Source organism: Drosophila virilis, chromosome 5 (assembly GCF_030788295.1).
Source record: "Drosophila virilis strain 15010-1051.87 chromosome 5, Dvir_AGI_RSII-ME, whole genome shotgun sequence".
NCBI lineage: Eukaryota > Metazoa > Arthropoda > Insecta > Diptera > Drosophilidae > Drosophila > Drosophila virilis.
This window is the reverse complement of record NC_091547.1, coordinates 13,676,141-13,689,128: the sequence shown is the minus strand read 5'-3', so window position 1 is coordinate 13,689,128 and position 12,988 is coordinate 13,676,141. Positions and strand designations below refer to the sequence as shown.

At 40.4% G+C, this 12,988-nt stretch overlaps 1 protein-coding gene across 6 annotated transcripts in view; it reads right to left on the bottom strand.

The window, feature by feature from the left end:
• The window catches only part of px (plexus), an 86,879-nt gene that overhangs the window by 48,906 nt on the left and 24,985 nt on the right, over positions 1–12,988 (bottom strand). For 3 of the 6 annotated variants that reach the window (XM_015173800.3, XM_015173801.3, XM_070209782.1), the window contains exons 3-7: positions 6,279–6,498; positions 5,971–6,212; positions 1,145–1,278; positions 786–1,079; positions 533–725 (exon numbers count right to left, since the gene is read on the bottom strand). In XM_015173800.3, the coding sequence (XP_015029286.1) occupies positions 533–725; positions 786–1,079; positions 1,145–1,278; positions 5,971–6,212; positions 6,279–6,498 (1,083 nt within the window). Of the gene's footprint in view, positions 1–532; positions 726–785; positions 1,080–1,144; positions 1,279–1,600; positions 1,744–5,970; positions 6,213–6,278; positions 6,499–10,055; positions 10,437–12,677; positions 12,748–12,988 lie in introns of those variants that run through there. The other 3 variants (XM_070209781.1, XM_032436757.2, XM_015173802.3) reach the window with 3 other exon arrangements.

Below are 12,988 nucleotides of genomic sequence, written 5' to 3'. Positions count from 1 at the left end.
ATACATAGTATTAGGAAATAAACCTCAAAAACTTGAATGCATGTAGGCATTTAACAATTTAAGTGAAAACTGAATGACATTAACTTATTCTTAATAGATACAATTAAAGCTTATGCCTGCTTATTAGCAATATCTTAACGTATTATATTATTGAGACAATTCGAGCTTATACAAATTTAACCAGCTCTTTTCGATGTTCACAATTTTAAATATGCAAAGCAGCAAAATATTATATTTGTGACATATTTCTGATTGAACTAATTTAACGCCCCATTCTTACTATAAAGGCTCGAAGTGTTGTCGTCTTTTACTTTCTATTCTAAATTACTAAGCAAATAGATCGACTTGGTTGGTATTCGTTTCTGTACTTCGTACGCCTCTCGCGTAAAAAGGAGGATATTGTTGCAACGGTTTTCATAAAATACACTCAAATGGACCCCACACCTTAGTCTAAAACTTCGATTTTAATTAATTAATCTCTTCTTTCTCTCTCTCTCTCTTTCTCTTGAGAATTGCATTAGCATCCTTTTACCTCTTTGCTGCCATACAGGATTCTGGCCAGCGTTAGATCCGAATGCAGGCCACACAAGAAACAGTAGATTGAGGTGCTGGCAGGGGTTGACGAGGAAACGGATGGCGTTGAGGGCGGAGTGCAGGTACTCATGGCGCCATGGCGAGATCCATTTGGCGAACTGGAGGTCATCATCGGCGAGGGAATGTTGTATCTGCAAGGCAAGAGTAGTTCATTAGGCTCAAATTGGCTAATTGATGTAATGCGAAGGGACCTCCTGTGCTCCAACGGTACACGCTCCGCATCCATTGTCTCCCACTGGCTGGTTAAGTAGTTAATGCAATCCTTGCAAGCCAGCACACGATTGCTGTTTAGCTCGTTGTTGTTGTTATTATTATTATTATTGGTGTTGTTGTTGTTGTTGTTATTGCTAAGACCGTTGCTACTGCTGCTGGTGGCATTGGCCTTGAGGCAGGGAAAGTGCATGGCATGGGAGTTCATGTGCTCGGCACTGGTGGAGAGCCAATCCATTTTATTGGACGGGCAGAGCACCTTGCAAATGGAGCAGCTGTAAGCAAAAGAAATATAACTGTTAGAAGTGGATCACAATATTGTTTAGGCAGAGCATATTACGGGTACTGGGCATGGCCATTCTCGATATGTCCCTGTGTAGAGCTGGGCGAACTGGGCCTGGAGTCGGTGCGTCGGATCTGCTTGAAGTCGCGCGCCGTGTTTGAGTTCGAGTTGTTGGAATTCGTTTCGTATGGCTGCAATAGAGTGTTTAGAGTATATTCAGTTAGCGTAAACGAACATATGCGCGAATACTAAAAATAAAATTGAGCTAGACAAGAAAAACACGGAGCAGCACAGCGCACATGGAACATGGGACGCACTACGCAACTTATCTTATCATATTTTATTTAATATTTCGAACAATTGATTTTCCATTCAAGAGGCACCACTCAAATCAAGCTCCCCAACCGCCTGGAAGCGGTTCACGCTTATCGGCACCAGCATACGGGCCCCTATACCATTTATGGGAATCGAACCTGCGAGTACAAACTCTAATCAGCTTGGCATTATGATTACCTTGCTTTGGACTCAATGTAAGGCACCTTTTCCGATAGAAGGCTTCAATTTGTGTGTTATCAGTGCAGCTGCTTTAATCGAATCGCATTAACTGGGCCAAACTGGTTTTCCCTCGAACTACATCGAACTCAATTACAATTTGTGGATTTTCATTTATGACTGATATTCATAGGGTGACATAAATCACAATTCGATAGAAAATCAACTAATGAGATCTTTATATGACTGCAACGTATTCCAAATTTCTTCCACATAAACAGATTATTTTACTGTTAACGTATCTACTAAATTATATGTGTAGAGTTTATGCTATCGTAGGAGTTCTTATCGTTCCGATCTGCTTCATACTAATTTGAGGCATAAAGTTTATTTGGTAGTTCGGTTCTTTTCGATCTACGAAAAACTGTGCAACGCCGGGTAACTCCTAGTTAGCTTCACTGTGCGTATTTAAAGATCTCGAACACGAATTGCTACTGCGTTTGAAATCTTTTCAATCTGAAGTACCCTCGAACTGGTTGTAGGCGCCGCAAGTCTAGTAAAGTACGTTCCCTTCCTCACAATGACTTGGCATTGGAATTTGTGCCAAAGTCCTCGGGCTTTTCCATAATACGCTTTACTTAAAATGCTCAGCTGCACGAGTGTGTGTGTTATCAAGTGCCATTAAAGCCCAGCTGCCATAAAAGGCAAACTACCCGTGAAAACGATTTCAGAGCGTTTTCGGTGGCACAAAAAAAAACGTGTCCGATCCCTCAAAAGAATCTTCCAAATGCGTGAGCATAATCATTATCATCGATTCTGCAATAAATTGCCCACACACGAAATAGCCGATATTAAAGAAATTATGGCCAACAAGAAGTGAACGCTTATTAAGCGAGCTATCATTAACAGCGAAAAGAGAGTTAACCAATTTGTTATGCGATCATTAACTACGATCAGACATACATAAGCACTCATTTTTAAATCTTCTTTAAGAGTTTAATGCAGTGAACAAATATGCAATGCTACTACATTTATTGGATAATAATAAAATAACCAAAACATACTAGAAAAACTCGCCGACTTCGAGTGATCCCTCGCTCCAGCTTTTATCTGTAAGTTTGTATATTCCTTAATATGAACCTTCTCCTTTTGGCAACGTAGGAAATGAAACATTGATATATAGGCGAAATTATATTTCAATATGTTTCATATTTTCCAAAATCAACTCGTTCAACGGGTTTTGTATCTTTTATTTAATCCATTTTCAATGGGTTCATATGTGCATATATATATTTAGATTGTGATGAAATTGAAATATTGTCAGCTGGGGAACAAATCGCATGCTGGCTTCTCAAACGCTTAACTAAAATAGTCAGATAAATAGGTATGCGAGCTTGTTTATATATTTATTTTAGCATTATGTTTATTGCTATTTGCGCAACTTGAATGACAAGCCATGCAGCTGTTTGCGCAATATATTATCACACTTTAATTATCTGTTATCTGCCAAAAAGAAATTGAATGCGAGGGAGCTTAATGCTATGCATGTGTGTGTGTGTGTGTGTGTGTGTGTGGTTGTAGACCATCCCCAAAAAGTAGACCGCGGGGGCTTTCGGTAGGAGTTGCTCCTGCACAGCACTGCAATTGCCAGAAATTAACATATATAGTTAAGTATGGAGACGAGCACGCGCTGACTGCCATAGATAACTGGCAGTTATTTGCATTTATCTATATTTAATTTTGTATCTGTGTGTGTGTTGGATCATCGTCTAGATGCATATATTGCCCCACACTAGCACATTGGCTTTGCGGCTAACTGGGCCAAAGGTTTCTCCAATGCGCTCTGGCACCTGTTTAAAGATATTTTTTTTGGATCAGCTAAACAATTATTTGCACGCCCAAAGTAGCTTTTATGGCCAGAGACACGTGAAGCAAACAAATGAAATAGATAGAGAGAGCGAGAGAGAGTGAGGGAGTCTCTAGAGCCGAAAACTGAATTGTTTAGAATCCCAACAGGTGACATGTTTGCATGTTTGTTATGTTACCATATTTGAGGCAGGCTACAAAGCCTAGTCAAGGCTGTTTGCGGTATGCGATTCTTCAAGGCTATAAAAGTATATATTTTATCAACATTTGATATCAATATCACTTTCTTTGTTTTTTTAAGATATCTTAACCAAAATACTTTGAAATATATGTAAATCGGTTGGAAAATCACTCATTTGCCATAAATCTTCTCATTTCCCTCTCGGTTGTGCTAGCTTAGGTTTTCTGGCAACTTTTCAGTTCAATTCAACACGCGGATATATCTTTTCTTACAACGTTAAGTGAACTCAACGCATATTTCAAATTATTTGAATGGAACACAGAAGAATCAAAACGAATAAGTTGTGTAATTGAACAGAGCCTACTAAACTACAGTCGGACAGACAGACAGACAGAGCTATAGGTATAATATATATAGATACATTTATATACAATTTATCGGATGCGCAATATATTGAGTAAGATATTAGCAAAGCTTATCTCAATACATAATGCACTTCCTCAAAGAACTGAACGAAGAATCTGCTTCAATTATAAAATCGATTTAATTTCTAAGATCACAGATTGGCACGCAAAAACGTTGCCTAGATTAATTATGACAAAAAAGCCAAGAGACAACTATAAAAATTGTCAGATTCGAAGAATTAACAATCAATTAAGAAGCAACAAAACAGAAAATCTTAATTGATTTATTGTTATTGTTGTTGTCGTTAAGAGTTCTCGCTATTTGAACTGAACTAAATCATTAAATACACGTATTTAACCAAAGAGAAATAACAAAATAATAAATAAACTACTTGAAACGAAAAGCTGGCTATAAATAAACGTGTTCAAACAAAACACACTGTGGCATATATCTAACCGTGTTAAACCGGTTTGGGCCAGATGCCTACAGGCCGACTTGGCCAAGTTTACCCACTTTGGGTATTACGATAATACGATTCAACGGTTCTACGAAGTTAGCCGCCTTTTTCCTCTCTCTCTCTGATAGCTCTTTCTGTTTGTTCTGTTTCGCATTTTGTTTATTTATACAATAATTCGTTTAATTTTTGTGTCGTGTTTAGCTTGTGTTGTTTTCTTGAACTGTTTGCATTTGCGTTTAGTATTTGCCCCACCGCGCCCAGATCTTGAACAGTAATTAAAGCGCACATGGGCAATGGTACCGCAATCCGCCCGCCCTGGCCATGTGGAGCTGCCGTGAGCATGCGGCTGGGCCAATCTAATCTTGACATTTCTTGACTCAAATTGGTTAACATGTTGACACTCGACTTGCTCGGCTGGCCCCTGCCTTGCCTGACGGCCCACGCCCATCGCCACGCAGACCACGCACCACGCTGATAAGCGTCAACTAATGAAGCTGCCCCACCGTTCTTATCAGCTCTTTCCGCCGAGCACAGCTCGTATATTCTACATAATTGATATCGCTGCCGCCGACCTTCAGCATGCAAATGAATTACTCAACATGTCCCACCATTAGTCTGTCCATTCCAATTGTCCATCTGTCTGTCTCGCTGTCTGTCTCGCTGTCCGTCTCTCTGCCCGACGGGGCAGGTCGTCACCTTTCTGGAATGCTCTCGGGTTCGTTCGGTTATCAGCAGGGGGCAGAGGTCTCCGAGGTGTTATCGCGTCCAGAGTTGCCCTCATTAGCGCGACACGGTCCGAGACGCTAGGTTCCATTTATTGCATTATGTGCGGCTTTATTTGTGTGTGTCTCAAATACCCTATACTACCAGGCTCTAGACTCTATAAAAACAAACGAATCCTGATATGCTATTAAAATAATTGTTTCTCCTCGATTAAACATATAAGAGTTTCTAGTAATAGCCCAAATATCTATAAAATACTAAAGAAAATGATGAGCAACCAACCAATTGATTGAATTATATAATGAGTAAACTATCTTGAATTATATAATTATTTTATGATTGATTAGGGTAGTTGGCAGTCGATCATGGCCGGAATCAGCGATTATATTTGTTTTTCCACACGATGTGTAATCGCTTTTCCTATATGCCTGCCATTATATATATATATACACTTAATTCCTGCTGTAATCGACAGCTAGTAAATTTCCATGTATGCCCACAGGGCGATACGACATTACAACTATACATACACACACACACACGCACACCCGCATACCGACAATTATACATGCATATATATGGAAGAAAATGGAAAACTAATCGAAGCTACAAATTGTTATTGACAAGCAGCGCGATTTGTTTGCCCGAGACAAAACCAAATCGAACTGGCAATAGGAATGTCGGAAATGTGGTTCTTAGCCGGATCACCGGCTGTTGCACCTGGTGGCAGACCCATATCGGGAATAGAGAATGGCTCACCTTAAAGCGCACATTGCTCGTGGAGTCCGAATTGGCAAGCGACTTTTCCGACGGCGAATTGCGACCCACAAATGTTGTCACATGGTTGCCAGCGATGGGGCCGCTTGCGCTGTACATGGCCGAACTGGACTCCAAGGATGGCGCTGCTCCGGACTCTGAAGTGGACGCAGCAGGTACAGGCAGGCCGCCTTCCGCCAGGCTGGTGTGCTTCTCGCTGCATCCGGCGCAGATTTGCACCATGCCTAGGCATTCAAAAAAGTGGTTGTGAGTTCAATTTGTTTAACTGCCGGAGCGGCCGATTGACTCACCTTGCGGGCTGATGGGACTAGCGTTTTTGAAGACCTTCATGGTCTTGATGAACGGATAGTAGGGCTCACGTTCCGTGTTGGGGCAGCAATAGACGAGTCGCAGCTGCGACGAGGGCGTGTCCGTGCCGCAAGTGTAGCACACAAAGGTCGTACGTTCCGTTGCCGGCGCCGAGCGTTTTCGCAACATGTAAGAGCGCTGCGATTCCGGCGTGTGAGCGGCCTGCAATGAAGAGAGAGAGAGAGAGAGAGAAGACTTTAGTGGGGATCAGGTCAGGCGAAGAGTTAGTGCCATGGCGATAATCAATGCTAATCAGTTTAAGCCACACTCATTAAGCTGCCTTCAAAGGCGGCAAGACAGTAAAGCCGATCCAAGCAACTTATTCATGCAATGTCTTATGAATTTCGATTTAGTGAGATGCTGGACGACAGCTTACACAACGCCCAGACAGCACTTTCTAACTGACTACTCAACTTTTAGATATAAAATTCTATATATATATATTTATACTCCGCTTCAATATGCCCCTTTTCCATTTGACTGGGTACACTGCTTTAAAATAAACCTCAAAGTCACACAATTCGAGTGTGAAATGCAAATACGAGAGTGTGGCCATTTAAAATCAATTATCGCAGCTGTGAATTTTCACATACAACAGTCAAAACTCGTAACAGAATGAACCCAGCTATCTAGACGCTAATGTCCCTAAAGTGAAATATCTATTTTGTTCTTTTCAGTGAACTCGAAATGAAATCTTGAAATCTTAATGTAACTGGGCAAGTAGAACCAGTCAACTAGCATAAGAAACTTGGTGTGACCTACTTATGCATTATTTGTTCTATATATTTAGCTAGTATTTCCTAACCTTGCCCTATTCAAGTGTTTACGACAATTTTCCAGCTATTTTCCAACCTTGGTCCATCGCAGTTTAAGCCCCAAAGTTGGAATCAACATTCAATGTCAATTTAGTGAATTGAATAGTTCCGCCAATTTTCCGCAGTTGTAAATGGAATTATCAAAATCGACGAAATATTTATATAGAACCCGGCCACAACTCAAGAGAGCTGAAACACGATCTTAATTATTCTTAATAAATGTCTTTGAATAAGATTAAGAATCTCGAAATGCTTACTTAGATTTAGTCAAAGGTGTGAAACATTTCTCAACATGATCTCTTGCAGATCTACTTTATAGATTATTATTAAACACAAGATAGAGAGAGACAGAGAGAGAGAGAGAGAGAGAGAGAGAGAGCTCTATAATTTAGGCACACACGCGAGCCCCCTCCTCTTGGCCATCCCACACACTAATACCCTCTGCATGCTTGGGCCAAATGAATTCGCATGGGCTGTCCATCAACAAATGGCAAAAGCTATTTAATATATTACGTATACGCCCAAGTAGCTCTTATAGATACATATCTATCTATCTATCCATCTAACTCTCTAGATATGTGCATATATATTTATTTACCCCGCATATTTGTTCGCAAATCCTCCACTCAAATTGTATCTGTGCCAAGCGTGTATGTACATGTCTCAATGCAGACAGACAGACGGTCAGACACACAGACAGACAGACGGACAGACAGATTCGTAGCTGGGCAGCTGTCCGCTGTTTCCAGTCGTATCTGGTTAAGACAAACACGCAAACGCAGCCGGCATTCATTTATTTTATTAGGCACTAAGCAATTTAATTGTTTGTTTACTTTTCTTATTCCATTGTGTGTCAGATTTTTTGACATTGATAGGCGCGCATTTTTATTGCACAACTCGTCCGGGCCTGTCATTTCATGGATATGCACACACACACACGTATGTGTCTCGTATGTGTGTGTGTGTGTGTGTGTGTGCACACACATCAATCTGGACAGCGTCAAGTCATCCATATTTATTGATCCGACGCCGAACGGTCAAATGGCGTCGCCTGCCTCATTGGCTTCTGTCGGCGGCACCGTCTCCCGCAACCCACCCTCCTCCGCTTTCATCTAAGAACGTGCTCGTCATTTTTCGTGCGAGTTTTTAATGCTCGTTTTTCATGTTCGCCTGCTTAATTTGCTGCCTCCCCAACCCACCGACACTCCCCCTCTTCAACAACTTTACCGTCTGTTTGCTTTTTGCTGTTGTTTCGCTTTCCATGTTGCTGTTGTTGCTGTTGTTGTTGCCGTTGATAAGCATTTTGAAAATGGGGGTCATGACCGTTTAATAACTTTATATGAAGAGGCTTTTTTTCTGTTCTCTTTCTGGTTATAACATTTCTTTCACCTCTTGTTTCATTGTTTGCCTTTTGTCTGTGTGCCTCTTAATTATGGCCAGTGCGAGCGAGACAGCGAAAGATGCACGTTTGCCGGGGCCATGATTATTCTTGCGGTCATACCTAAAAGGTAATTGCAACCCTTCACGACTCTAAGCAGAATCACAGCTTTATTTTCTTCACTACGAACTATCACATATAGTTAGATGGGCGAACTTGGTCTAGTATATATATTATCCAAAATGTATCCCTAGTTTAAACACACTTATCCGTTTTTACCCCAACTTACTCAATTTGCCAGAGTACATAGCATAAAGATCTCAGTTAATAGGTAAATTCAATTGTTTCCAATTGTCATAACGTTCAGATTAAATTATATATATTCCTGATCAAGGCTACGAGCTATTGAGTCGATGTACTCGTCCGTCTGTTTGTCTGTATAAACAAAAGCTTGAAATCTGAAAAATACACTCAACAATACTGATATTGTTAGGTCGATAAATAAATATTTTAAGCATAGCTTACAACTGGGAAGATCTTCGATTTGGTGTGTAGAATCATGTGTAGAATCATATATAAGATATAATTTGCCAAGTGAGGGGACGAGAAGTGAGGGTAACTTCTAGTCGGGCACTCCCGAACCGAACACTCTTATATCTGTTTTCTATTATAGGCTGTAAATTTATCCATGCATTGTTTAGCAAGTTCTCAAGCCGAATTTGAATTATTTTTGCAATTCTCAATGCCAACAAAACATGTTCTATGCATTTATTTATTTATTTATTTGATTAATATGCATTGATGTCCGAACACAATAAATTTACTTGTTGCAATTTAGGTCAATATTGATTGATTGATTGACTTATTGAGCGCATTTTATCGCCTTGGGTTAAGTGAGAGATCGAACAGCTCGAACAATCTTAAGCTGCCCATGCCACAATTGTCAATCCGTGGCGGAAGTAAACCGATCCGTGATTAATTACTTGTAGCATAAATAGCGCTATTAACAATTAAAGCGTTATCTGCAAACGTTTAGTATTAATTGTATTAATTTGATGCGGCAAATATGATAATGTGCAAGCTTTGCAGTGCATTTTCCTAATCGCACATTGTTATAGGAAGTTCCCAATCAAGTGTTTCCGTTCTCAGAGTTATCTGACATCAGTTTTTTTTTTTTAACACGAACTAAATAATTGAATTGAGTAGCTAATTGATATAAATATTCATGGCATTTTAATGGGAACCGTTGGCAATTACTAACTAAATTTCTTTAACGATAAATCTAGATGAATGTTTCCCAAAAAGAGCAGGTTCTTGAACAAAAACCTGTTTCACAGATAAATAAATATTGATAATTTAATAAAAATTAATATCACAGTCATATTAGGTTAGAGGGTATCTGTAAGTCGTGCTTAAAATAAGTATCTAGCTATAATAAAACAATTTCATTCAGTAAAAGAAAACCTTTTAGCTTTAAGGATACGTTTTGATTAACTTCCTTTTTAGTGGGAGATCTGCTCGATTACCTTTTCGTTTTGCTGTTCCTTTAGTATAAGGTAAGTCTTGAGTTTTTTGTAATCCTTCCAGCCGTTTGTATCCTTCGGCCTAAAATTGACAACCGACGTCTCTGCCTCTGCCGCAGCTGCTGCTGCGGCTTCGTTTGTCTTGCCGCATTCGCCGACAACAACAGTTAGATTTTGCGCCATTTTGGTTTACTAATTTTAAGTATTTCAAGTTAACTTTTAGTCACAAGCTATCTCCGAATATGTATGTCTAACTCTTTCACTGATATTCACGGCATTTTCACTTAAAATCCGATACGGATTTGTATGAATCACTTTTTATGCACATTGCTGCGGTTTGTTGATGAATTTGCGATTTATTTGCGGCAACACCTTAATTACAACACGAACAAAATTAGGTTTAATTGAAACTGAGATAAACGAACGCCAAATGCGCCTCTGTAAAATTTGTTATTGTTGTGCATTTGGGCGTGGAAATGAAACGACGCGACGAACTGACGGTTCGGCGTTATGTTTATGATGCATCCGTATCCGTTTCGAGCGAATGAGATTGAGACTGGGGCGGCACCGGCACGATACTCACGCACGCGATCGGTGATAGACCTCGGCAAAATGATGATGATGATCGTGTGGCAGATTGAGTGGTAACTAATTATGTATGTGTTGCATGCAGCGCTGCCAGCTGATCTGAGGTGATCATAAATTAACCGACCCTTTCTCCCAAACCCCTTTGTTTCACGGCAGCTCCCATCATCAGCTGACTTTATCTGCGTCCTTTGAACTTAATTTAAGCTCAAATCGACACGAAAACGAATTTATTTGTTATCTACTAAAGATATGCAAGCTTTAAAGCCAGCGAAAACTAAAGTATTTTTGCTATTTAATATGACTGAGAAAACAATTAATAATAATTATTATTAAGACTATAAATCGAAATCATCCTGAAAGTATGCAAGGATAACTGAGGACATGTGCAAAATGCACAAATCGTAAGCGTGGCCTTCAAATGACTCCAGAGACGCACACGGGCTCAGTAGAAAGTAGAAGGACAACAGTAACAACAACAAAATAACGGGACATACTGCAAGGCGCCATCGCTCGAGCGTAGGGCGAGGGGCAGGGCGTGCCAATTATCGTTTGACCCACTTAAGTGACAATGTGCGTGAGACTTGGTCGAAAGCTGTTGTTGTTGTTGTTGTTGTTGTTGTTATTATTATTATTGCTGTGGGCCCATTCGAGCGACATACATAAATCAACAGTCGCACGCAAATAAATCAAGTTAAATAACCGATAACAAATACAAATACGAAAGACGACGACGACGTCGACGTCGACTGCGACTTTGTCGCTTGCGAAGCAGCAGCGACTGCACATGAAACGGTTATTTTTAGAACGGTACACGAACACAAACGTGTCGCACACACACACACACACACACACACACAAACACATAAACGATAAAGTAAGTGAGGCGACGACGCCGCGTGTTTTGAACGCGCAAAACGGTAGTTGTTCTTGTTATTATTACTTGGCTTGCGCGCACTTGTTTAAGCGCCTTTCGTACACGACATACACGACATAGTTCACAAACACAAACATACACGAGCACTCACACACACACACACACACGCACACTCGCACTTACTAAGGCCAACGCGCAGAGAGGTTAAAGCAATTCAACTCTGCAAAATGGCCGGACGAACTCTAATGAGAGTAACAGTCGCTATTCGCGACATTAGAGATGGGAGTGTGAGAATTCACGTAAATGAATATCGTTGTTTACTTTTCGCATCACTTATTTATGTTCAAAAACTGATAGATAGATATACTTATGTTGATATGCAATAAATATTTTGTTATTTCATTGCTGTACATGCATACATGAGTTTTGTTTAATGCACTTTAAAAATCACTGCTTATTCGCTTTTGTACGTGCACACGATGATCATGTTTTTTTTTACGATCATTTCACTCATCCCTATATGTGTGCATGACATTTGATTCTGAATCATTATTGCAAAAAAAAATAAATAAAATAAAAAAAACTATGCTTAAACAGACGCGGCGTCTTTAGCTGTTGCCATTGATATTGTATTCCTTTTCGTTTTGGCTTAAACCAGTTTGCGGCATTGCCACCGATGCCGGCTACCGTTGCGATTATTACTGCGGCCGATGTGGCTGTTGCTCTTGTTGTTGTTGTTGCTGTTGCTGTTGTTGTTGTTGATGTCACACTCAGTGGGTTCCTGCTGCTCTGCTCGCTGAGGAGGCCGAAGACATTGAACCGCATTGACAGCCGTGACTTTTGTTTGCTTATGTATTAACACACTCAACTCAATCATTTATAAGCGTATGTATGTCAGAGCTTGTGTACATACAGATTTATGCATACATACGTACAGATTTATATGTGTGCAGCAACTGCTTTTATTTATTTTGTATTTTTTTTTTTTCTTTATTGCCGCTGTGCATTTATCAATTTTGTTTTATACACACACGCACACACACACACACACTTGCACTCGCAGAAAGTGTGAGTGCCCATTAAGCGATTGCCGCAATTGGTGCGTGATAACGTCACACACACACACGCACGCACACAAAATGAAACAACGTAGTGAACCGAACCAATAAACAAATTGAACGGGAATTCGAGTTCGAAACGTGCGTCCCAATTGGAATGCCTACGCCTGCGTCCGACAACCGACGACGACTGACTGACTGCGACGTCGCGCTAAAAAGCTGATAGAGTCGGAGCCCTGTTATTGTTATTGTTGTTGCTGTAGATGTAGCTGTTGATGTTGCTGCTGCTGCTGCTGCTGCTGCTGTTGTTGCTTTTGTACGTACTATTTGTTGTTTTTGTGTGCTGCGGGCGCAAAGAAAACAAAGCGGAGGCAGCTAAAACACAAATGCAAACAAACAACGCAGTCGCAGCCGTC